This window comes from Phascolarctos cinereus, unplaced genomic scaffold (genome assembly GCF_003287225.1).
Source record: "Phascolarctos cinereus isolate Bilbo 61053 unplaced genomic scaffold, phaCin_HiC Scaffold_2;HRSCAF=192, whole genome shotgun sequence".
Lineage (NCBI taxonomy): Eukaryota > Metazoa > Chordata > Mammalia > Diprotodontia > Phascolarctidae > Phascolarctos > Phascolarctos cinereus.
In genome coordinates, this window is record NW_027555625.1 from 11,153,633 (window position 1) to 11,180,657 (window position 27,025).

The 27,025-nt window shown below is 45.9% G+C and overlaps 1 protein-coding gene across 1 annotated transcript in view; it reads left to right on the forward strand.

The window, feature by feature from the left end:
• The window catches only part of SLC4A5 (solute carrier family 4 member 5), a 118,881-nt gene that overhangs the window by 53,204 nt on the left and 38,652 nt on the right, over nt 1-27,025 (forward strand). The window contains exons 5-8 of the mRNA XM_078149225.1: nt 15,236-15,396; nt 17,181-17,336; nt 18,988-19,086; nt 22,638-22,693. Coding sequence (XP_078005351.1) covers nt 15,236-15,396; nt 17,181-17,336; nt 18,988-19,086; nt 22,638-22,693 — 472 coding nt within the window. The remainder of the gene's footprint in view (nt 1-15,235; nt 15,397-17,180; nt 17,337-18,987; nt 19,087-22,637; nt 22,694-27,025) is intronic.

The following is a 27,025-nucleotide window of genomic DNA, read 5'->3' on the forward strand; positions in this document are numbered from 1 at the left end:
AGCAAAACAACCCACATCCAATGGTTCAGAGTCGAGTCACTTTGAGTAACTGGGAATCCTGCTTGGGAAATCCCGATGTCACTGAAGTTGAGAGTGGAAGTGACTTCACTGGCCATCTTCTCCAACCTATCCAAGAAGGGAATCCCTGTTATGGCCCACCCTAAAGAAGGCAGAGCCCAGACTTCTGTTGGTTCTACGGCATAGGTTCTGCTTCTCTCTGAAAGTCTGTAGCGATATCCTAAGCCAAGATTTTGGCAGAGCTCAAAGCCAGGCATGGTGGTGACCATGGCCGAGCACCAAAGCAGCCTGTTCCACTTAGAAGCAGTCCCAGACATTTATCAGAGTGACTTGCCAATAAGCCCTGCATCCCACAAGGAAGCCATGAAGGGGATGGGGGATGGGGGATGGGGAGAGTGCCCTGTAACTTGTAAGTTGCCTTCCCAATATACGTCCATTCTTCTCATTTATGCCCTGTATATTTATATCCCAGGTGTGGCCCAGATTTCGTGGAGGAGAGGTTTTGCTGATATTGTCCTTACTATGCCATTTCTGTACATGTCTTTGCTTTAAATTTATTATGTCCTCTAGTTGACTAGAATCAAGGTAAACATTGGTAGGAGCTCACAAGGTGTAGTTTTGGGAGGATAAACTCAAACTGTACCTCAAATTCAGAATAGTCATCCCAAGGGATCTGACCTGCAAGCTGAAGGAGGGAGGTCACCAACTGAGGGCCCTACACACATAAACCTATAAAAACTGTCCTAAAATGGTATTGTGGGTTCAAGGTCAAGAATAACTTTCTACGCATTAGAAATGTCCAAAAGTGGGATGAGTTGCTTTAAGAGGTGACCATTTCTCCCTCATTGGAAGTCTTCACGCAAAAACTGGGTGACCAGTTGTTTAGAAAGCTGTTAGGGGACTCCTCTAAAGATACAAGTGACAAGAGCAATTGATCAACAAGCATTTATTAAGTGCTTCTGATGTGCCCGGCTTTCTGCTGGGCATCAGGAATACACTCCTTGTCCTCACGGGATTTCTAACCTAGAGGAGGCAGCATGAACATACATAAGTATATACAAGAGACAGACAAAATGAATGCAAGGAGTAGGAGGTAGTAATTGAACTGAATCTTAAGGAAACCAGAGAGTCCAAGAGGCTGAGGTGGAAAAGGACAGCAAGCATACCAGGCATGGGAGACAGCCAGTGCAAAGGGATAGAGACGGGAAATGGAGTATTGTGTGTGCAGAACAACACATTAGGTCAATATGGCGGATCACAGACTTCATGGAGGGAAGTAATGTACATGTATAAGGACTGGAAAAAGACTAGGTAGGTTGAGGGCAGGTTGTGAAGAGCTCTAAATGCCAATCACGTGAGTTCATATTTGATCTTAGAACTAACAAGGAGTTGATTGAGTAGATGATTGACATGGTCAGACCTGTGCTTTAGGGAAATAATTTTGGCATCTGGGTAGAGGATGGATTGGAGTGAGGGTAGACTTGGGTCAGGGAGACCAAAAAGAAGGATATTATGCTAGTCTGGGTGAGTGATGATGAGGGAGGGCTTGCTCTGAGATTCTGTGAATTTAAGTTGACTGAAGAAAGACCCACAGGATCTTCTCAGGGAAGTCAGCTCTCCATGAAGGTAACCACATCTAAGAACCAATAAGTGTTTGGAGTGGAGCAAACAAAGAGTTTGGGGAAGCCCACCCATTCAGGGAGGGGATGTTCCTGCTGGGTCCCCCATCCTGTCCATGTTAGACAGCCAAAGGGTTAATGTGCCCTACTATTCCCAAACCTCAGGGAGGGAAGAAAAACATTTAATAAAAGTATTAAAATGGCCACAAGGAGTGTTTGCTTTATTGAATTATGAGATTAACAAACAAAGTGAAAATCCAAAATCCGTGAGGAATTTTTCCCTGGGCCACATTTTGCAAGGGGTTATTAGTCTGGGGGGAGCTTCGCTCCTCGGGAGAAGGAGTCACTCTTGCCCAGGACGGATTTAAATGGCTTTTTGAGCTCAGCTGAGGCTCTTCTCTGCTCACACAAAGGGAGCTGTGTACACAGATGCCATTTGTAACTCGATCAATGCCATGAGGTCAGGCAGTTAATAAGATAGATTTTTATTAACTCTGTCTCTTGTACACATGTGGGTGGTAGAAGTGTCTGCTGAGGCATTAATAACCTCACCTAAAGGGCTAGCCACAGAAAAAGTGGGTACCCCCTCTGTGGACAGATAGCTGTCCATCTATGAGGATCCCCACACCCCCAACACCTTGGATGAAGTTTAAAAACTCATGAGCTAACACTCTAGTAGAATATATGACACGTTCACAGATTTGGGAGAATCTCAGGGTTAGAAGAGGCATACTGGAGTGGTAAAAGTCAGGAAACCCAGGATTTAAGTTCCACCTCAAATGCTAGTGTTTGACCTTAATAAAGCTCCTTTGGGCCTCAGTTTCCTCATCTGTAAAATGAGGGGGATGGATCTGATGGCTTCCAAAGACCCTTCCAGGTCTCCATATATGGTTCCATGAATTTCAGAAGGATCCCCACATAAACTCATCCCTCCTGGCATTTCTGAAGTAAAGGTATCACCATCCTTCAAGGTCTCCATGTTTAAAACCTGAGTCATCCGTTACTTTTCCTCGGCCTCACTCACCCCCCAGAGCCAATTGTTTGCCAAATCTTGTGGATCCACGTCCACAACATCTCTCTCATTCAGTCCTTTTTCTCCCCTCACACAGCTGTCCCCTTAGTCTGAGCCCCCATCACCCCCTGCCTTGACCATTGCAATGGCCTCCTCTCTTAACGGGACACCATGCTTCTAGTCACCGCCCTCTCCAATCCACCCCACACATGTATAAAGAACTCTTTACTACGCTCTTCTTTCTCCCATCTCTTACATTCCAAAACTGCTAGTCCTAAAGCAGAGATCTGTCCAAGTCATTATCCTTATCAAGACTCTTCAGTGATTCCCTTCTAGCCTCTGGGATAAAACACAAAGTCCTCAGCCTGGCATTTACAGCCCCTCTTTCCACTGCTTTCTTTAAGGCACGCTATGCTCTAGACTAACCCTAACCCTAAATTCTATTGAAAAAAAATCAACAAAATAGCAATGCGAAAAAAAATTGGTAATGTTAACATGCGGTTTTGCAAATCAACACGCAGTCCACAGGGATCCTTACGTACAGTTTAGTGGCCCTGTTTCTATTTGAGTTTGACACCAGTGATCTAGCCAATCAAACTATAGTTAGGTCCCAATTAGTACAAATAATTGTCCTGCTCATTGGCCATAGACAACATTCCTCTCCAGCCTTCATGCACATCCTTGGACAGCTCACCTGCCTCACCCCTCTCTTCTGGAACCCCGAGCTGCTTTCAAGTCTACTCAAGTTCTCCCTGCTACATGAGGCCTTTCCCAATTGGCCCAGCTGCCAGGGCCTTTCCTTATCCCCCAATTAATTTGTTGTATATTGATTTTGTATTTACTTACCTGTGACTTCTCAGTAGAAGGTAAGCCTCTCGAGGGTGGATGTGGTTTGTAATCTCCCAACACTCAGCACAGTGCCTGGCACTGAGGGGATTAATAAGGGTTTGTTATTGGATTGAATAAGGAAGATTAAGCCACCTAGTGCTAGTGTGAAGGATGGAGTGCAGTGGAGTAAGAAAGGAGGCAGGTAGGGTTTGTGGGAACTGACAGCAACAGTCGATGTGGGGGCCAGGGCGGTGTGTGCCCAGGTGTTGGCAGTGGGAAAAAGAGAACAGAAAAGGTCTCTGAGAGAGATTTCGGAGGTAGAATCAGCTTGGACTCTTTGTCAAGCAGATGCTTCCTCTTTCTGTGCCTCTCTTGGTACCGACAATCCATCTACTGCCAAACAAAGGTCTTTATGGTTGCATCTATCAAGAAATCTTAAGATACACACACACACACACACACACACACACACACACACACACACATACACACACATATATACATATACATACATACATATAATATACATATATATATATAAAACTTCTTATGGAAGGAATGGGGGGGCATCTAGGTGGCACAATGGAGGGACAGCTGGGCCTAGAGTCAGGAAGATTCATCTTTGTGAGTTTAAATCCAGCGTCAGATACTTATTAGCTGTGTGGCCCTGGGAAAGTCACTTAACCCTGTTTGCCACAGTTTCCTCATCTGTAAAATGAGCTGGAGAAGGAAATGGCAAGCCACTCCAGTATCTTTGCCAAGAAAACCCCAAATGGGGTCATGAAGAGTCAGACACGATAAGACTTCGTTTTTATCTACTGAGTCAATTTTTTTAAGTCAATGAACAATAAAATTCAATAGGATCGTGTACTCCATACATCTATTAGTCAATTGTGTAACTCTGAAGATGCCATCCACTACAGAAGAATCCATTGCCAAACCCACTTGTTCCTTTCTCATAGTTTCATTAAGAATATTCTTGATATGTGTGTTGATTTTTTTTTTTTGGCTAGGCAATGGGGTTAAGTGACTTGCCCAGGGTCACACAGCTAGTAAGTGTTATGTGTCTGAGGTCAGATTTGAACTCAGGTCCTCCTGAATCCAGGGCCGGTGCTTTGTCCACTGTGCCACCTAGCTGCCCCCTGTGTGTTGATTCTTAAGTAGCTAGGTGATAAAATGGATAGAGCACAGGGCCTGAAGTCAAGACTTGAGTTCAAGTATGATCTTGAATCCTTACTAGCTGTGTGACTCTGGGCAAGTCACTTAACCTCTGTCCACCTCACTTTCCTCAGCTGTAAAGTGGGGATAATAACAGCTACCTCCCAGGTTTGTGAGGATAAAATGAGATAATATTTGTAAAATGCTTAGCTCAGTGCCTGGCACATGATAGGTGCTTAATAAATGCTTACTCTTCCCTTCTTAAATGTTTATGAAGATATTCTCGAGATGAGAAAATAGATGAATGAGTCAGGAGTTGTTGGAGTTGTCTCAATTACTTTTTGTTGCTGATAATACCATCTGTGATTGCTTCTAGTCTTCCTGTCTTTGAGATATTTTGAGACTCAGTCCCTCAGTGTTTTCAAAATTGTCACCCCTCAGCGTGGATTTCATCTACATATACTTGGTCAAGTCCAGCTGTTCTTCCCAAGTTCATCTTCCCAAGTGTCTTTCACACTTGATTATATAGCGCAACAGAAAGTGGAGTCAAAATAGTCAATGCCACTCAAAGATCGCTCTACAAATGCTGGCACAGAAATATTCCATTTTGGGTTGTTGTCTTCCTTCCAAGTTTCCTTTCTAAATGTTCTGGGATTATTAGGGTTTCAAGCTGACTCATTCTCCCATCCACCGTGCTGTTTTTTGTAATGCGATACTGCTCACAATCCTCCACCTTTCTCTGAAATGTTTTTCAAATGAGTTTATAGTCTAACCTGGTGTTTCCTCTTATGGTGAAGTCTCTCTACATGCAGAGTTCAGACATTTGCTAGATGAGGAGGCCTTTGTGCTCCTAGTGTAATAATCACTTTACATGAGTTGAACTTCCATAGGAAATGGTGGGAGACTATGTCAATGTCTTTTCCTTCATCCATTTCCACTTTGTAGCATCGTTAGCTTTTTTTAAACAGGTCAGGTTGGAGTTACTGTTGTTTGCAGTTTGTTTTCATATTTATCCTTTTACTTTAGTTTGGCATGAATTTTGACCTTCTCTCTGACTCTACTTTTCTTCTTAAGATTTGTAAAAAGTTAACTCACAATTTGAGTGAGGCCATGAGGCAGCATGGTGAAACAATGACAATAATACCTGTCACAGAAAGCATCTCAGAGGAGAGAGAGAGAAAACTCCAGGTGCTGGAGTAATCAGAAAAGATTTTACAGAAGTTGTGGCACTTGAGCCAGACTTTCAAAACTGACTAGTATGTGGAGATGGTCTGCATAGTAGTATGGTAGAAGGAGTGCTGGATTTGAAGTCAGAAGACCCTGGGCTCAAATCCCACACTACCAATATGACAGACACTGGATGAATGACTTACTTTCTCTGGGACTCAGTTTCTTCATCTGTAAAATTTGGGAATTGGGGATCTTTAAGATTTCTTCATTCTCTAACTTCTATCTTTGACCTAGGATCTGTAAATGAGAAAAGATACAAGGGCATCCCAGCCAGTGTGAATAAGGACTCAGAGGAGGAAAAGAGGAGGGTTTACTTGAACAACAATAGATAGACTATTTTGGCTGAAAGAAAGTAGTCAGTAGAAAGGAAGAGCAAGAGAGGGGTAGGAGAAATAGGCTAGAGTGAAGGTCAGACCTCAGAGGGCTTGAACATCAGGTCATGTAGTTTGAAGGCAGTGAAGGTCAGGACAGACACGGTATCTTCCTTGGACTGGTGTTTGGTGACTCCAAAGTGAAGCTCCAGGACACTCATCTGTCTGCCTGCTCCATAGTTATCCCTTGCTGAGAAACTCTTGGCTGGGAATTCTGTGAGTGAGAGCCAACGGAAAGTCTGACAGGCCTTGTCCCAGTTCCTCTGGCCTAGACCAAGCTGTTACCCACGCAAAGTTGCTATGCCCGGAACAGGAACACCATAGGGTCCCTTACAGATGGTCAGCTCAGGCGGCCTTCATTGCCACTGCTCATGGCTCTTGGTCACTAAAGGTCCTGGGTGGGTGTGATGGTGGGTCCATGTAGGCCCACCCTCCTAGTGGATGCATGACTCTAGGCACATACCCTATTGATGACGGGCTGATGCTATTCCTTTTCAAAATGGGGTTGGGGGGGACAAAGATCATGTTGTCATTAAAGTAGGATGTCCCTTGTTGGTTTCTATCAAGTCTTTGTATATTTTACTGTGATCTGAATTCGCATCTTGTCCCCTGGTTTCACTCTTGAACTCCGTGGGGGAAAGGTCTGTCTCATCTGAACCTTGTGTTGCTTCAGATCACCCAGCACTGAATTGAACACTTGCTGAATTGAATTAGATTGATATCAGTCCAGAGGACAATGGGGCCGTATGCTCTGAGCTATTGTGAAATAGAAACTTGAGCTCCTAGATTCCGTCTGGTGACCTGGTAGGGTAGTGGCCCAACACTGGTAGAGAGGATGTCTTCCACCACCGTATTGGTATCCCCCGTTGTCCCTGCTGATGACACATTTGTTATGTTTATGATCCATGTGCACAAAAACTCTGCTTCTTTGACCCTTGTGGTACGGTGGTTAGAGCACTGGTCCTAGAGTCAGGGAGACCTAAGTTCAAATGACACTAGCTACGTGACCCTGGGCAAGTCACTTAACCTCTATTTTCTTCAATCTATAAAATGGAGACAACAATGATACCTACCTTACAGAGCTGTTGTGAGGCTGAAGTGAGAGACCATTTGTAAAGCGCTTTGCAAACCTTCAAGTGCCATATAAACACTAGCTATTAGCTGTTAGTAGTGGTAGGGACATATTAAATGTTTGATAAGTTAACTGGATTTGTTGAATTTATTGAGCATCTACCCAGCAAGGCACTGTGCTGGAAGCTAGAGAGGGTTCATGGCCAGGACCCTGGGCTCGAAGCCCATCACTTAGCTGTGTAACTGCCTCGCCTCTTAGAACCTCAGTCTCCTGGTCTATAAAAAGGAAGATGGTACTGATTGCAGTGGACCAGCTTGTCTCAAAGCCTGGGTTCAAATCCCACCTCCAACATATGCTGGCTCTATGACTGACCCTGGGCACATCATTTCCCTTCTCAGTAATTTGCAAAGAAGGTGGAGGGGGTTTCCTCACCTGGGAGTTCCCGATGGCAAGGAGATCACAGCTCCAATCCCCATCTGAGAATCCCGATTATACTCCATGGACTAGCGGGAGGAAAATGCTTCACAAACTCTCAAGTCCAATATAAATGTAAGTGGCCATGCTTACACAAAGGTGAATGAGACCCGGGTCCCCAGGAGCCTCAAGGGTCCCAAGTCCAAAGGCAATGGAAGATTGCGCCAGTCACCATCCCCTGCCCTTGGCCAGCCATGCTGCTCGCCCATAACATTGGAACTAGTGCTCCCAGCTGCTCTGCGTGAGCTTTAGAGAATGATGACAGACTTCATTCAGCTGGGATTATCAATCAGCCAATCCAGAAGGACTGGCACATGTGAAAAAATTAGAGAATAATATAAATTCATCTGTAGGCTGTGATTGCATTGATATAGGGAACCCTTGGCACCTTCTCCACATTCTAGTCAGAGAGCACTGTCGGGGACAGCTAGGAGGCACAATGGTTAGAGTGCTGGGCCTGCAGTCGGGAAGGCCTGAGTTCAAATCCAGCCTCAGACACCTACTGCTGGGCAAGTCACTGAACCTCTGCCTGCTTCAGTTTCCTCATCTATAAGATGGGGACAACTATACCACTTACCTCCCAGGGTTGTTATGAGGATCAGATAAGACAGTATTTATAAAGTGCGTAGCACAGCATGGGGCACAAAGTAAACCCCAGGTAAATGTTAATTATTATTAAGACGCTGAGAAGTTAAATTACTTGCTCAGAGCCACAAGTAGCCAGTATTGATCAATTAATAAGCACGTGTTATGCACATACTATGTGCCAGAAACCGTATTAAGTGCTGAGCATACAAAGAAAAAGCAAGACGAGTCCCTGCCACAATGAGCTTACATTCTAACGGAGAAGACAACACATATATAAATCGCTAGATGCAAACTAGATTCAAACTGGATGGAAGGCAGCCTCAGAGGAAGGCAGCTGGGGGGCTGGGAAGCCTCCTGCGGGAGATGCCATGTGAGCTGAGGCTTGAGGAATTCTAAGGGTTGAAGGTTAGGGAGGGAGGGCATTCCAGGCATAGGAGACAGCCATTGCCAAAGGTGGAAATATGACATGGCGCACCCTGTGTAAGGAGCCATCCAGCAAGACCAGACCTTCGAGCTGGTGAAGGGGAATGCTGCATTAAGAACTCAAACAATGAAAATGTAGCAAATTTGAGGAATGTATGTTTGATCATAAAGGGAAGCATTAGAGTGTATTGAAAGGGGTTAGGAGGGGAAGGGAAGGCTATGACGTGGTCAAACATGTGCTTTAGAAAAAATCACGTTAGCACTCTGAGGAGAAGAGTTGATTGGAATGGGAAGAGGTTTGAGGCAGGAAAAACAACGAGAAGACTATTGATATAGTCTAGGTAAGAGATAATTAGGGCCTGAAGGAGCGTAGTAGATGTGTAAGAAAAGAAGGGGCTTCATCCAAGAGATGTGAAAGTAGAAATGACCAAGATGGAGTCAGTTGGGGTGAGTGAGACTCAGGAATGACTGAGATTTTGAGAGGGGGTAGTGAGGAGGATGGGGAAGCTAGGAAGATGGAAAGTTGGCAGGGAGGGGTGAAGACAATGAATTCTGCTTTGGACATATTGAATTTGAGAGGCTAACCGGATGCCTAGTTTGAGATTCCTATAGGAAGTTAGTGATTGATAAAGGACTAGAATTCAGGGGAGAGGTTGGGGCTGACAGACAGGTCTGGGAATGGTCTGCATAGAGATTACAACTTAACCCATGAGAGCTGGTGAGATTGCCAAATGGGATGATATAGACAGAGGAGAGAATTGGACCCAGAACAAAGCCTGGCAGACATCCACAGTTACTGAGCATAATCTGGATGAATAGCCCGCAAATAAAAAAAAAAAAGAAAAAGAAAACTGAGAAGAAACATCCAGTCAGGCAGGAGAAACAACAGGAAAAAGAATTGCCATGAAAATGCAGCAAGGAGAGTGTCAAGGAGAGAGGGTGCTCGTAAGTGATCAAGGCCACAGAGAGGTCGAAAAAGATAGTCACTGAGAAAAGGAAATGAAGAAATTGTTAGGAACTTTGGAGACAGCAGTTTCAGTGGAAAGATGAGGTGTGAAGCCAGACTGCAGAGAGCTAAGATGGGAGTGAGAAAAGTGGATGCAACTGACGGTAGGTGGCTTTTTTTTTTTGAGGAAAAAGAGAGACAGAGCAAAGAAAGAATGTGTGTGTGTGTGTGTGTGTGTGTGTGTGAGACAGAGAGAGAGAGAGACAGAGAGAGAAAGACAGGAGAAAGTATGTGTATGTGTGTGTGTGTGTGTGTGTGTGTGTGAGAGAGAGAGAGAGAGAGAGAGAGAGAATATAAGAGACAATTGCTAGTGGATATGGTAGGAGCTAGGGAGAATTTTTTAGGAATGAAGAACTTGGGCATTTTTGCAAGCATCAGGGAAGGAACCACTAAAGGAGAGCCTGATATTTAAAGAGACATTGGGGACGATGGTGGGAGCGATCTCCAAAGAAGACGAGAGAGGATCAGATCAAATATGTGTCAGAGGCAGCACACAAGCCCAGATCTTACTGGCTCTGGGGTCAGTTCTCTATCCATGAGGCCACACTATTTCCCAAGATGATATGTAAATTAAGTTAAATTGTGTGGTATAGATTACAAGGGTCACAGTAGAGAGAGAACAATGTTGAGTCAAAATTGTCAGGGACAGCTTCATGGTGGCAGAGACTAGGGCTGGGCTGGAGGCTGAGGTGGGTAGAATTGCGAAGAAGAAGAGGAAGAGACTCTTCCTGAGTATATAGCTAGTGCTCCATCTAATAGACCACGGTAGTTGTTGAGTCCTTTCAGTCGCATCTGACTCTTTGTGACCCCATTTGGGGTTTTCTTGGCAAAGACACTAGAATAGTTTGCTATTTCCTCCTCCAGCTCATTTTACAGATGAGGAAACTGAAGTAAACAGGGCTGAGTGGCTTGTCCAGGGTCACACAACTAGTAAGTGTCATAGACTAGATTTGAACTCAAAAAAGAGTCTTCCTGACTCTAGACCCAGTGCTCTGTGCACTATGGCGTCACCTAGAGGCCCCCTTCCTAGGGATTGATTCTGTCCAAAAAATAATGAGCTGTCAATGTAGAGTTGTTTCCCAGCTTTGTGATGTCAGGTTCAGCACAATCACTCTCACTATACAAAATTGCTTCTCCTGCATACCAGGAAAATTTTGTATAAGGTTTGTATAGGCATGGGTTCAAATCATGCCTCTTGGGCATCACCCAAGCAGGGACAGGGAGCTTGATGTTGCTTCTTACAAGCTAGCCTTCATTTACCGGGTAGAGGGTGAAGGAAGGTTGTCAGGTGATGAGAATCCCCAGCTGCTTTTCTTCTTTTGTCTGGCATCCGTGGGTTTTCACTGACTATCCAGTGGGTTTGACAGTAGCTTTGTAGAGATCAGGATTTGGGGGAGGGACAAACATGGTTGTGCTTAACTTCCACCCATAGCACAGGAGGAGGCATCGAGGGGAGCCATGAGAGAAATAGGTGCCAAAGGGGGCTTTTGCCCTTCATTCTGCTGAAGAGAACTCAAAAGCAGAGGAAACTGGTGCGATGAGATTGGGATGTTGCAGCACTTCCAGGCTCAGAGGGGAGATGAGATCCTAGTTCTCTAGCATCTTCTCTAGGACCTTTTTCCAGCAGTAACCCACCCACTTGGCCCCCAATGCATCTTCAGGCATTTTCCTACAAACATGCTCAGTTGGGCCCAGTCCTAAAGCTCCTCATCTCCCCTACTCCACACCTCAAAAGTAACCCTGTATCACCCCCCCCATCCTCTCCTCCTTTGCTCCAACCTCCAAGGAGGCAGTAGCCCTTCTCCTTGATGAGGATAATTCTGCTACTCACATTCTTCATCCCTTCCCCACCCATCTCAGCCCAAAGCTTGGCCATCAGTCTTTCCCTCTTTCATCTTCAATTTCTCCCTCTCAGCTGGCAGCTTGCCAGCATACTTAGCAATCCTCTGTTCCTTGGGGTGAGGTGGAGTGGGGGTGGACGCAGAAACCCTTCTGTCTCCTCAAGCTAGTGTCCTACATCTTTCTTCCCTTTAGCTCTTAAACTCCTGGCTGCCCACCTTGGCCACCTCTTCAGCACCACACGTTTCCTTTCCCATTCACTGCCATTTGGTTTCTGCACCCAACATTTTCCTACCTTCCCAGTTTTATCTCTTATTACACTCTCTGGCCATCAGCCAAAATGCATTATTCTCTGGCACCCAGTATGGACTGTGCCCTTCTTCCTTTATCCACATTGTTATTTATGTCTTGTTTTCCTCTCCTTCTTCGTTACCTTTTAAAGTGAACTCAAATGCCACTTTCTCCATGAAGACTTCCCTAGTCTTCCCCCATTCCTCATATAGATTATAGGTGTATTACATATTATCATATACTAGAGCAATCTGAGTTTGACTCTTAGCCCTCTGCTGGACCATAAGCTCCACAATGGGGGCAACTAAGTGGTGCAGGGGATAGAGCATCAACCCTGGAGTCAAAAGGACCTGAGTTCAAATCCAACCTCAGACACTTACTAGCTGTGTGACCCTGGGCAAGTCACTTAGCCCCGATTGCCTCCAAAAAACAATAAAAATAAAATAAGCTCCACATTGGCATGCTTTATCTACACCTAAGGTCTCCAACACAGCAATCTGCACGCAGCAAGATTTTAACAAATGGTTGTTTGTTGATTAATTCCAATAGGAGGGAATGAGCTTCAGTCTCTTTCTTGGAAAGACTTTCTGTAGACCCAGCTGAAGCTAGAGCTTCCTAAACTTGGATAAGCTGAGGTTTAAATCAGGGGGGTCAAACTGGCTTCAAACCAGATTAAAACATAATTGGAAAATGTCTAACAAAAGAAGTAATACAACAAAACATAGATGATGTTAATTTGTGGTTTTCTAAGTCAATATGTGGCCAGAGGAATCTATTTCCATTTTAGTTTGCTACCACTCTCCTCTAAAGTATCTTCTTCAAAAGATGTAAAATAATATTACAATGCAAAGATTTGCAAGGGACCTATGACCAGTCAGCAAGACAGTCAAGTATCTTCATAGCTCTAGTAGCTAAGCCTGTGTTGCCATGTGAACATTGGCTCCTGTGGAAAGACTAGCAAAAGTTCAAACTTGAAATCAATCCATTGATAATCACTGATTAAATGTGAGCTCTGTGCCAGGCATGTTTTTCTGCTCATTGATCTTCCCGAACTTGTTATTCAAAGAGTTGAGATAGGGCCCCTCAGAGCTACCTTTTAACTCCTTCCCCTACAGAAAGGCAATGTGGCCATTACAGGAAATTGTTATTCACATTAATAGGAACCTGGCTGTTGGGAAGTTGTCCATCCTTGTTCTGAAGATCTAAGAAAAAACAGAAGCATAGCTCTAAAAGTGACATGTTGAATCTGTAAATATAGATTTTTTTAAGTAAATTGTACATAAAGGAAACCAAATGTCAGGTATAACCCTCTTTTTCTTAACACTCTTACATGTGTCCTCCCTTTTCATGTTTGTTAAGTTCAGAGTGTTTAAATATTATTTTTAATTGGGAAAAAATGAGCAGTGGTCTGAGCTCTAATCTCCATTTCTAAGGTCTGTGGTGATGATCTTTGATTACCATAAATAATGATACTAAACAAACAAGAGGTATAAACAAGAATTCTTCATTTCAAATTGCTTTGAGCTCCTTTTCTTTCTGTTTCTTCTCTGTCTCATTCCCTTCTTTTATGCGTGGCTCTCTATACTATCTATCCATTTCTCTATCTTTTTCTCTTTCCCTCTCTTTCTCTCTCTTTTTTTTCCTTCCCATACTTGTACCTCCAGTGCTTAGCCCAGTGCCTGGCAAGTAGCAAGCACTTAATAAATGTTTATTGACTGACTGACTGACTGACTATTTCCACTTAATTGGTAGTACTGAATAAAATGTTAGGTTTCATGTTCTTGGTTTTAAAGGCATGTGACGTTGCATTTTCAATTTCCAGGAAAAACAAAATGAAAGGGGTGCTTTAGATGTGGCCCCTGACCTTCTGGTGTCTGTTACATTAAAAATAAATAACTCCCACAGAATAACCCTTCCAGACTAACACCTTTGTTATAAAGTTGGGATCATGAAAACTATTTAATCCTGGTTAAAAATTAGAAAAGATGATCAATAGAGAAAAGACGAGACAAAAATTAGGAAGCATTAAACTCAATAACTCAGAGTTTGATAAACTTGAAAACATAAATTAGGTAGGAATGAGCTCCTTATCTGATAAGAATTTCTGTGAACACAGGAAAGTAGTCAGATGGAGGATAAGTTTAGACCAGCCCTTTACCCCACATAAATGCAAAATGGATGCATGACCTGAATACTAAAAAATCAGACCACAAAAAAGGGGGAGGGGAGGAGATGGGGCACCTTTTGTGGCTATGGCCCAGGGGTGAATTCTTCACCAAATAAGGGATAGGAGTGTTTACAAATGTTTGAGTATAGATAAAGCTCGGAAGCTGAGCTCTCACTGGCCTTCTGTGTCAAGAGACCTTCAAGGCCAGTGGGTCTAAAAGTCTCACTTTACAGATGAAGATTATGGCCCAAAGAGGGAAACTACCTCACCCAGAGTCACACAGCTAGTGTGTGTCTAAGGTGAGACCTTTTCCCCCAGAAGGTTTCCATCTTTCTTGTTATATAGATGACTTGAAATGACTATAAGTCATAGTAAGTAATCCAGTTCCTAATAATATGTGCAGGAATTAAAAGTCATTCAAAAGTATCCCTAGTTGTTCCTTCCTTTCTGTTGCACCCCAAGCAACCGCCTACATTGTACCCTCAGTTGTAATTTTGTCTCCCTCAGGCACCGATGATCTCCAGACTCCAAGAAAATTAAAAGTAGTCGCCCACCACCACCAAAAAAAGAGTATTTAGGGATCCCTGGCTTAATGCCTGTCCCCTCCCAGGTCACATTTATCGGGGGGGGGCTTCAATTCCTCAGCCCAGAGGACCATTAATTTGTAAATTTGAGACCCGATGGGGGGATCTATGGCGAAGATGTTCTCAAGTCTTTCCCAGCATCCTTCAAGTCACAGACAGTAGAGGTGGGCAGACACCAACTCTGCTGGAGAGATAGACACCACTCCCACTTCCCAGCTCCCTTAAGGTATTTTCTTCCCCATTAGAATGTAAGTTCCTTGAGGGCAGAACGGTCTTGCTTATGTTAGCACAGTTGTTTGTCACATGTGTTTAATAAATGTGTCATATACTCTGAGCAAGACCAGCCTTGGGGACCAAGTTTGTGACATTTTTTTTTGGCTTCAGGACCTTTGCAGATATCTTTCAGAGATAGAAGAGGTGTGAGGAACCCCTGACTACTCCCTTGCCTTTGACCCCAGAACATGGAGCCCACCCAGACAACGTCCATTGCTTTCACATCACTTGCCCCAAATCCCAGCCCTGCCCAAACTGAATTTCCTCCTTCTCCCTTCCTAGGTGGGTAAAGTTTGAAGAGAAGGTTGAAGAAGGAGGTGAGCGATGGAGTAAGCCCCATGTATCGACATTATCTCTGCATAGCTTGTTTGAACTCCGAACCTGCCTCCAGACTGGTACTGTGCTTCTGGACTTAGATGGCTGCTCCTTACCACAGATCATAGGTATGAGGGGATCTCTTTGCTCATGTGATTGTGGGACTGGTCACTTCCCCTCTCTTGAAGGAAGTTGTGATAAACCTTCCTACCTCACTGAGTCTGCATTGCCTCTGGTGAAGGAAACTGAATCTGATGGGTTATAGGTTAGAGTTTCGGTGCCAGGGGCAATCAGCACCAAATAGTTTGTGGTTCTAAATAAATATACCCTCAGTTCACCTGTGGGGGAGGATTTCCTGGGACATAGACTTCCCTGAAGAAAGGAGGAGACCCCCAGCCCTGACACAATGGAGGGAGACCATGAGATACCTCAAGACTTCTGTTGAGGCTGCTAGCCCAGAGGAGCAGATTTGGCCAGGTTAGGGAGGAGCTCATCTGATATGTGGCCTGGAAGGTGGATTAGACAGAACGCAACATGTGGTGACTTCCTAACTGAATTAATTTAGCTAACATGCGTCTATACTCCTAAAGGGGAGTGAGCATGCTGTCAAAATGTAAATGTAACAAATTTGAAAATTACACAATCTATTGAAATCATTATTTTGAAATTTTGCACCCTCCAATTTTCAGTGCCCGAGGCAAAGCTCCAGCTTCCCCACCCTAATTACGGCTCTGAAATTTGGCAATGGTGATGAAAACTCACTAGCAGATTCCATTAATCAGCAGGTGTATCTAAGTATATTCCATGTATTCAACCCGAGTTTTCCTTTCTGCTTCTCCTTTTGCCCTCTGAAGCCGAAGAGAACAAGGTTAGCTAATCCTTCTTCCACGTGACATCTTCTGGACTACTTAAAGATAGAAGTGATATTTACCCTTCCGAGTCTTCCTTCCTGTTGCTCAATGTCTCAGGCTCCTGCAGCTGATTCTGGTGGGGCTGGCATCCCAGAGAGTGGTGGACTCCAAACTCAGGGTTCCCCCAGCTGCATGATGGCCCAGCTCTGGCTCTGGATGGATTCCCAGTTACCAAAGTCTCACCAAAAAAAAAAAAAAAGAGTTGCCCAGATTTGAAACCAACCCTGCAGATGTGATGAGGCAGGGCAGCCTAGTGGGGAAAGCGCTGGACTTCCCCCTAAGATCCTGGCTCTTCACCTGAACTTAGCTAGCTCTGTGACGCCCCTCTTAGTCCTTGTTCTTCATTTGGGAAATAGGTATTATACTTGCACTGCCAACCCCCCAGGACTGCTGAGAGGAAAGTACTTTGTAAACCCTACAGCATTATCTAAATTCTGGCCAGTGCTGACCTGTAGAGGTTCCAAAACAACCCAAGAAGGGCTGAAAGTTTGGGGATTTCTTTTTTTCTTTTTTGGGGGGTCTCCCAGTGTGGAAATGCCCTTCACTAGTGCATGACTAAACAGACTCCAGGAAGTGCTGGAAGTACTGAGAGAAGAAATAATGTGTCCATGATCATACATGTAGTATGTGTCACAAGCAAGACTTGAACCCAGCACAATCTAGTATGCTATTACTGCTTCTTACAAGCTCAGTGAGGTGGCACAGTGGATAGAATGTTAAGAAGTTCTGAGTTCAAATCTTGCTTCAGATACTTCCTGTGTGACCCTGGGCAAGTCACTTACCTCCTGTCTACCTCAGTTTCCACAACTATAAAATGGTGATAATTAGTACCTCATACCTTTCAGGATTGTTGTGAGGATCAGTCAATTGATAAACTTATTACTACATGCTTCTTCCTCCATCCACTCCAAGATATCTCAGGGGTTGAAGAGGGAGTCACAGACCACTTGGCTCATCCCACTGGGCAATGCCCTACTTGGGGGTGTTTGTTTCCTGATCAGATGATGTTGTCGAGAAGCAAATAGAAGATGGACTCCTGAAGCCAGAGCTGAGAGAGAGAGTCTGCTACGTCCTCTTGAGAAAACATCGGCATCAGACTAAGAAACCTATCCACCGCTCGCTGGCGGACATTGGAAAATCTGTCTCTTCCCCCTCCAGTAAGTTGGGCACTCACAGGTCAGGGCCACAGCCAGCCCTGGCTGTGAGGGGACTCTAGCCTTAGCCCCTCTCATGGCTCCTATGGAAAGTCTTTAGAGTGTGGTCCAGAGAATTCAGGGAATCACCCCTCCTCCCTCCCAGGAGCCCTCCCAGAGAGCAGAGAAGGGTGACTGGGCAAAGCCCTTGGGAGGTCCCTCTGGATCTACATGAAGATCGAGGTCCAGGTAGGAAAAGGACAGAGGAATGGTGGGGAGAAAGAGGTTTAGAGCAAGGGAGCGGAAAGGTCTATGGGCCGAGGGTCAGAAGAGACCAGGGAATGTTCAAGTTAAGCACTCCATCTTCACCCCTGTCCCAATATTTCCCAATACACTGTCCCACTCTCCCTTTTCCTGGAGTATGGCTTCACTCCCCATCAGTCACTCATCAGTCACTTCATTCCCACTTCAGCCACCCCAGGGTTTTACTCACTCAGCACTCTGGGGCTGATCTGCACAGAGACCCTCAGGTAGCCCACGACCAAAGGGACAACCGACGAAAGCCAGAGGCTGGCCCCAAGCAGCAGGTGCTTTTTCTACCTTCTCAGGTGAGGCAGGAGGAGCGAGGTTTCACACCTGAGTGAGGCCATCTCTGCCCTCCCTTCCTCACCATCACTCCTTTGAGTTCTCAGTATCATATCATTTGCCTTCCTGAGGGATAGAAGCAGGATGACAGGGAGAGAATTTGGAACTCAATTTTTAAAAAACATATGTTAAAATTTTTCTTACATGTAATTGGGAAATATTTAATGGAATAAATAAAAATATATTTGAAAATTTTAAAAACAAAGTGCATGATGGTAAAACCTCACTTGTTTGAATAAATGGGACACAGAAAGGTCAGTTTGATTCAGGGAAAAGCTTAACTTGAAAAATGCTTTTAAAAAACATATTATTTCTTTTCAGCATGTATAATAATTAGATTATTACTAGTCTCTGCTGAGAGTTTTTCAAACTACTCATGGCATAGTGAATAGAGTACTGTGCTTGGAGTCAGAAAGACCTGGGTTCAAATCCTGACTCAGACACTTACTAGCTTTGAGATCTGGGGCAAGTCACTTAACCCCTCTGTTCCTCAGGCTCCTCAGCCATAAAATCGGGAGGTTGGATAGAACGACCTTCAAGGTCCCTTCCAGCCCTAAACTTATGATCCTATTAGCACATCTGTTTTATGTGATTAAGATAATAATAACAGCTATCTAAATAGCCCTAAAATTTTCACTTTAAAATTTGCAAGGTGATAGATAGATAATAGATAGATGGAAAGAGAGAGAGAGAGAGAGAGAGAGAGAGAGAGAGAGAGAGAGAGAAGAAAGAAAGAAAGAAAGAAAGAAAGAAAGAAAGAAAGAAAGAAAGAAAGAAAGAAAGAAAGAAAGAAAGAAAGAAAGAAAGAAAGAAAGAAAGAAAGGAAATCTTTTTAATTTGCATTTGATGTGAGCCTTCCTGCATATACCATGGGAGTAGGATAAAAGTTTCCCCTACAATCTCTCCACACTATTAATATTCATCACCAACCTCCTCTTCCTTCGGCCCAGCCTGGGTCCAGATAACTCCAGGGGAGCGGGGTCCATCAGCCCGAGTCCCTACTCACCAAGCCATTCTGTCCTTCTTGCAGACCGGAGCCCAGCCCGGAGCCCTACAGCAGCTGGCCCCAACTTGCACCACTCCACTGAGGACCTGCGGACCAGGCAGAACGCCAGCTATGGACGGCTGTGTAAGTGTCTCGCTAGCCTTGGCCTGCCACTCTGTGTCAGCAGCAGCTTCGGGGTTTAAGGCAGCATTGTGATAGCACTGCTCAGCATTCCCAGGAGCGTCTAGGGAAACGCCGCTTAGGAAGCTTCTGTTGCTTAACTCCGAGGAGGGCATCCTTGTGCCCAAGTCTTGTGCTCACGAGGGCACTGAAGGGAGCAAGTTTGCTTGGCTGGGCCCGAGAGCGAGTCCAGGAGCGTCCATCAGCAAGGAGACGCTGACTTGGGGGCGTCTGAGCATGGGTGGGCAGGAGGTGCACACTCGCGAGGCCCACTTTCTGGTGAGATTGTAGCAGGGCTTTCTGGACAGGTGTAGGTTAAACCAGCTCTCTGTCATTCACTTTCCACTCAGAGAGTTGGCCTGTGTCCAAGCCAGCACCTCTGATTGTCATTAAACACATTGCCATTCAGTGTTTTGTGACATTTACCTGAACGCTGCATCAAAGAGCAGAACTGAGACGCCTGAGTGACACTCCCTCCCTGCCTCCCCTGGGAAGGTTGGGGACAGCCTCTGGCTTTCCTCAGCTGTGCCTTTGGTCATGGACTTCCTGAGGGGCTGTGTCCAGGAGATCAGCCCCAGACTGCCGAGTGAGTGAAGCTCTGGGGTGAGACGCCTGCTCCGGGCCCCTTTAGACAAGGTTGGATGGGCCCAGAAGGAAGCAAACCATGGGAGAACCTGGGGTCAGAGAACAAGTCGGATCTCTTCTTGACATGAAAAGCCCTCCAAATGTTTGGGGAGCATATTCCAGCTACGAGAGGGGGCCAACACAGATGTGCAGAGGCAAGAAGCAAGACGGGGGGAAAGCCAAGAGTTCTGTTTGGCTGGAACATAAAGGCTGTGATGAGGAGTAACATGAAATAAATCTGGGAAGGTAGACCGGGGTCAGGCTCTGAAGGGCCTCGAATGCAAGACTTAGACATTCATCTTTAATCCAGGGTGCCACAGAGAGGGACTGAAGAAAAAGAGGATTCCTTGGCACATTGGTAAAGGGAGAGGGTGGAGGCTGTAAGCGGGTATTGTGTCCAAGGCTCTGCCTCATCCCCTGGAGCTTGTCCAAATGTCAGTCAGTCAGTCAGTCAGTCAGTCAATCAAGAAATGCAGCCATTGTTCTCCTTTGGAAGGGGAGATGAGACAAGTACACAGATCGCGGTGACTCAAGGCAGAACAGGGTGGAGAAGTGCCCAAAGAATATTAATTAATTAATTAAGCAGCCTAGTCTTCTTGAGCCCTGGCCATGGGCATTCTCAGGACAGAGCTGCAGACCCTTGTCTCCCAGTTCCAAGGTTCCCCCAGGGTCATGGCATCAGTCCCCAGTAAATGGTCCCTGGGGTCAGAATACTCAAATGTGCCTCAAGGACTCCCGGGGTGGGGGAGGCCTTTGCGTAAGCACCCCATGAGCGATGCCAACTCCCATCTGCCAGAAAAATGTGGTTCATGAAGACAGGCCTGCCCGCTGCCAGAGAGAACGCTCAGAGGTTTGGAGAAAAGAATCCATGTAATTCCAGGGAAAGAAAACAAGTCTCTGGCTTGAATTACCTGGCTGAGCTCAAAGCAGGTTTAGGGCTGGAACACCCAGCATAGGTTTTTTATTGCTCTAGCTCGTCCTTAGGGGGACGTGGCCACATTCAGAGCATTTCAGAAAGTTTATATTCAGAATGGTCCTCAGTAGCCAGCCCCACATGGCAAGACTTCTGCCTATAACATTCCCTCCAAACCATCCTCTGGGTGAAGACCTCCAGGGAGGGGGACCCTACCCCTCGTCCAGGCAGCCCGGTTCATTCTGGGACAGTTCCTGACATCCAGCCACAATTGTCCTCTCTTCATCTCCCCGCTTCATCCCAGTTGTTCCCAGTTCTGCCCTCTGGGGCCACACAGAATAACCTAATTCTTTCTCCCTGAAAATGAGGACAGAGTAGCCAAAGGGATTTGGGCCTCGGCTCCGGATCATTCTAAGGAAAGACCCTAAAAGGTGGAATAAGCACAGATGATCCTGGATGTGGCAAAAGATAACGCAGGGAGTGGGGTGAGGGTGCAGGGAAGGTAGAGAGAGTGGACTTCCTCACAGCAGGGGCTTGGTGGTGCTGACGTGGGTGGGGGTCCCTGGGCTTAGGCTGAGCCTGGGAGTTGGCAAGAGATAGGCAGGGTTATGGGAGGCATCCCTGGCTCAAGCCAGGGCGGTCTCTGAACCTGCTCATGGAAATCTGCCCCTGAAGCAGAGAAGGATGGGGCAGTAGAGAGGTAGGTACTGAAAGAACCCAGATTTAATTAGCTACTTTTAAAAGTCAGCCTGCTCCACTGCCAGGAAGTTGTAGTAGAAGTTGTTGTTAAGGCATTTTCAGTAGTGTCCGACTCTTTGTGACCCCATCTGGGATTTTCTTGGCAAAGATACTGGAGTGCTTCGCCACTTCCTTCTCCAGCTCACTTTACAGATGAGAAAAGTGAGGCAATCAGGGTTAAGTGACTCACCCGGAGTTACACAGCTAGCATCTGAAGCCAGATTTGGACTCAGAGAGATGAGTCTTCCAGACTCCAGATCCAGAGCTTTGTGCACTACGGTGCCACCTGGTTGACTCTATCAACTATGGTCTCTTCCAATGTTAATCTGCTTATGTTCTAAGTTTCCTTCTAACTTGGCCATTCTGTATTCTATGTGCTAAAGTCTCTCCTAGCTCTGATATCCTCTGTTCTAAGCAGTTCCCTCCCAATTCTGACATTCTGTATTCTATGTCCTAATTTCTTTCCCACCTCTCCCATTCTGTGTTCTATGTTCTAATTTCCCTCCCATCTCTCCCATTCCGCATTCTATGTTCTAATTTCCCTCCCATCTCTCTCATTCTGTATTCTATGTTCTAATTTCTTTCCCACCTCTCCCATTCTGTATTCTATGTTCTAATTTCTTTCCCACCTCTCCCATTCTGTGTTCTATATTCTAATTTCCCTCCCATCTCTCTCCTTCTGTGTTCTATGTTCTAATGTCTCTCCTAGCTGATATCCTCTGTTCTATGTGGTTCCCTCCCAATTCTGATATTCTGTATTTTATGCTCTAATTTCCCTCCTACTTCTCCCATTCTGTGATCTATGTTCTAAGACCCATCCCACCTCTCCCATTCTGTATTCTATGTTCTAAGGTCTCTCCTAGTTCTGATATCCTCTATTCCATGTAGCTCCCTCCCACCTCTGACATTCTGTGCTCTATGTTCTAAACCTCAGACATTCTATGCCTATTCTCTGAGCTACATCTCCCAAGTGAGTCCAGCAGTAGCACGTCTCCAAGGTGTAGCTAGCTCACTGCTCCTGACTTTGCTGGGCTGAGCAGGAGCTGACCTTGGTACCAACCCACTGTATTCACTCTAGTATTCACCACTATTCCTAGAAGGAACAAAAAGGGCAGATAGCAATGAGATTGTTGAGGTGATGGGAGAGATCTCCCCACTCTGACCAAAGATCCAAAGGCCAGTGGGACCCCAGGATTAGAGGAATTCCCCCAGCTAAAGAAGTCCTGTTTTTCTCCCCTAGGTCACGCCCAGAGCCGGAGTATGAATGATATTTCGGGCACCCCAAACCCAAATCAGGTAGGTGGTAAAGCCTCAGAACTGGGGTAGATAGCTGCCCTGCAGTGAGGGTTGGGGAAGCTCCATGTGCTGAGAGAAAAGCTTCTAAGGAAATTCAGTAAACATTTATTAAGCCCCACACCGGGGGATGCAGAGACCAGTGAGACAGCTGCTGCTCAGAGCACTTACATTCTGCCAAGGAGATACATGAACACAGATGAATCAATACAAAATACATGTGTGCGTATGCGTATATGTATATATACACAGAGAGAGAGGGAGAGATGGAGAGAGAAACAGAGAGAGGACACCGTACAAAGGAGTATCTAATTATTGGGGAGATCAGGAAGACTTTATGGGAGATGGCAGCCCAGCTGGGCCTTGAAGGGAGCTAGGAATTAGAGGAGGTATAGGCGAGGAGGGGGAGTATTCTGGGCCTGTAGCACGGCTTGGGTAAGGGTGTGCTGGCTGTAGATGGTATGTCAGGTTGGCCACTTTGTCTGGGTCAGTCAGTAAACAAGCACTTAGCAATTGCATACTATGTGCCTTGAAGCATACAACACAAAACACAAAGACCAGCAAAAATAGTCCCTGCCCTCAAGAAGCTTACATTCTTGTGGAGGAGAAAGCAGATGAATAACTGGACAGATAGAAGACAATCTGAAAGGGTAAAGCATCAGGGCTGGGGCTCCCAGGAAAGACCTCCTCTAGAAGGTGGGGTTTGAGCTGAGTTGGGAAGGAAACCAAGGGGTGAGTAGAAGAGCATTCCAGGTGTGAGAGACAGCCAGGGCAAAGGCCTGGGGTGACATGTCGTGTTTGAGGAACTGTGAGGAAGCCAGGGTAGACAGATCACAGGATGCCCAGAAAGAGAGGAAGGGCCCAGGTCATGCAGAGCTTGAATGTCAGAGGAGCTCACATTTCATCCTGGAGGTAATAAGGGACCACACTGAGCAGAGGGGGGACGAGGTCACACCTATACTTTGGCAACTGAGTGGAGAACAGACTGAGGAAAGGAGATCCCCACTCCAGCAGCTATTGCAATAATTGAGGCGTGGTGAAGGGATGAGGGCCTGCACTAGGTCATAGCTGTGTGAGTGGCCATAAGGGGATATATCTCAGAGAAGTTGTAAAGGTGGAAACAAGATTGGCTGTGGGACATGAGTGAGTGTGGGGAGTCAAGGAAGACTTCAAGATGCCTAGTGCCCTCAACAAATATAGAAGAGCTGAGGAAAGGGAATGGTTTGGTGGGAACAGAGCAAGGACTATTTTTGCCATGTATATAGGACATATAGTCTGAGGCACCCAAGAGACCACTGACAATGGAGGACTGGATCTCAGAAGAAAGTCGAGGGCTGAAGAGGCAGATCCCCAGCTGTCTGAATAATGATGATAGCTGAATGTATGGGAGCTTATGAGATCACCAAGGGAAAAGATAGAGAGGGAGAAGGGAAGAGGGCCCAGGACACTCTGTTGGGTGTGCCATATTGGGTGACTGGGACATGAAGAACCAGCAGAGGGGATTGAAGAACGTTGGATAGATGGAAAGAGACCCAGAAGAAATCAGTATCTTGAAAACCTAGAGAGGAGAGAGCATCTGGAAAAAAGAGGATGGTCCACAGTGTTGAAGGTGACAGAGAGGTCAAGAAGGGCGAGGTCTGAGGAAAGGAACATAGATGATTTGAGGAGAAAGCATATGAAATGGATCAGAATGATGGGCTGGATCCAGCCAGGTTACAAAGGCTTCAAAATGTTGAACAAAGAGTTTGTGACTACCTAACACTCCGTAGGCACTTAATAAATGCTTGTTGAATTAAGGTGTTGAACAGAGGCAAATGGGAGCCTCCGCAGGGCAGTGACATGGTCAGTTGGTGCCTTTGGAAAATGGTTTTGGTAGCTGAATGGGCGGTGGAGGGGACGGGGAGAGACTGCAAGCTAGGGCATCAATCCGTCAGAAAGTGATCGCAACAGCCCAGGTGAGAGGTAGGGGGACCCGGGCTAAGGCGTGTGAGTGGAAAGGAGGGATTGGTCGTGAGAGAGGCTGTACAGATAGAGTCCACAGGACTTGCAACTGAATTTGGGGTAAGGGCGGGGTTGAGGGAGAACTTTAAGGCTGCCATTTTTCTCCATTACCTCTGACTGACACACACCCTGAGAAGCTGAATGAGTCTGTGCCTGAGCCCATCCCACCCATAAATCTGCCTTTGTTTACCTGTCTATCAACAGACATTTATTAAGTGCCTACTATGTGGCAAGAATCAACAAATCTTTCTGCAATGCCTTCTTTGTGCAAGGCACTACATTAATCATTGTGATGGATGCAAAGATGTGTAAGACGAGGTCCTCATGACCCTCCCTGAACAATTCAGTGCTTCGCTGACAGTGAGAATGTCTAGGTTATTATGTAATGGGAGAGAGAAGGGAAATGATCACCAAAGAAGAGGGCCTAGGCACACAGCAAGAAGAAGGAATTACCCTAGAGTTATGTTCATGAGAGCAGGTAGTAAGGAAGGCCTCCAGCACATTGGCTGGGCCCCCTTAGATGACCTTAAGGGAGGACATGATAGAGAGTCCCACAAGATGGGCCGACACAGAGTGGCTGAAATTCACATCACTGGAGGGAATATCTGAAATAGTGAGATCATAATTCCATTGGAGTATTTGAGCATTTAGCACAAAATGGGGAGGGGAAGAATAATCAGAGAAGATTTCAGGAAGTCAGATTTAATCTGGGAATTTAATTACAAATAGAGCAGAGGAAAAAGAACTCTCCAGGGTGGGGGGCGACTGATTGGGGAGGCAGTGGGGAAAGAGCGCTGGCTTTGGAAGGAGAAGACCTGGGATCAAGTCCCAGCCTTGTTCCTTCCTACCTGTGGCACCTTGAACAAATCCCCTCCCTTCTTCTGCCCTCAGTTTCTTTCTCTATAAAATAAGGAGGGTAGACTCCCTGATCAGCAAGATCCCACCCGGGTCTCAGTCCTATGATTCTAGCCAGTCCAGTAAAATAATATCAATTCAGATGCCTCTGAGATGCCTACAGGATGCCCCACTTCCCCAGACGGGGGATGAAATGTGGTGGGACCCTCACAGTCCTTTCAGCTGTGACTGGAGTTGAAATTCCGTGTTTCAAGGAATGGCTTCCCCTTCAAGCCACATGGCCAGAAAGCCCCCCTCATGTGGCCTGTTGGGAGGAAGTGGAGGGAGTGGGAAGACGACTTCATTCCCAAGGTGCTGGAGCCCCTGAGTGGGAGCTATGGTCATGCCTTTGGATGGGAGACACCAAGGTATGAAAAAACATGGGGAAATTCCGCCTGGAAGCAGTGGGAGGCATTCAAGTCCCTGAGCAGGAGAGGAGAGGAGAGAAGTGAGCAGAGCTAGAGATGCAAAGATGTTGTACCAGGTACCCGGTACCAAGTCTAGCCAGCTGGGATGCCCGAGGTGACGCTTGAGTTAGGTTTCTCACACCCCCTGGTGGTCACGAGAGGAAACGGCAGCAACAAAGCATTTATTGGAGCACAAAGCTTCATAATTTGGTACTCGTTGGAGAGGGATGCAGGTGCGAATCAAATAAAAGCTTGAAGTTGGGGATATGTCTAAGTAACAGTTTTGAGAGACACAGAGTTATATTTGGCATTAGGAAAATCCCCAACGACAGAGCTATGCAAAAGTGGATCAGGCTACCCCCAGAGGTGGTGGGATCCCCCTCCTAGGGGGTCTCTGAGCAGAGGCTGGAGGGCCGCTTGATGGGTGCGTTATGGTGAGGATTCCTTTTGGGTGCAGGTAGGTGTAGGCACCTTCTAACTCTAAATACCGTGACTCTTCGAAATGCAATTATCAGCTTACAAGTACATACGATGAGCTGGGCTAAAGAAGCATTGTCTAGTAGGGGTTCTTAGGAGAAACTGTTTCAGAATCATAGATTCAGACCTGGAAGGGGCTTTGGAGGTCATCTAGTCTAACCCCTTCCTTTTACAGATAAGGAAACTGAGGCAGGCAGAAGTGAAGTCAGTTGCTTGCTATCTGGAACCCTAGGAAATAATTTAACATCTCAGTTCCCAGACAACTATCAAAAAACAGGTGATTTGCCAGTTTTCGCCAGAAGAAGGAGATTCTCCCACCCTCCTACTGACTTGCACACCCCCTCAATGAAATAATAGCTCAAGACTCTCTGCAAGGTCTTTCATAGGCACCCCAGGAAGCAGCCCACTAACATTTTTTCCAATCAAGCCCTCTGAATACCTGCATCTCTCTATCAGCTCCCTGTGTCACACTGGTCAGATGGGGAGCCAGATTTCCACTGGGTCCAGCGGTCCCTTGAGCTGCCCAGTGATGGTGTTGGCAATGATGGTGGGTTTT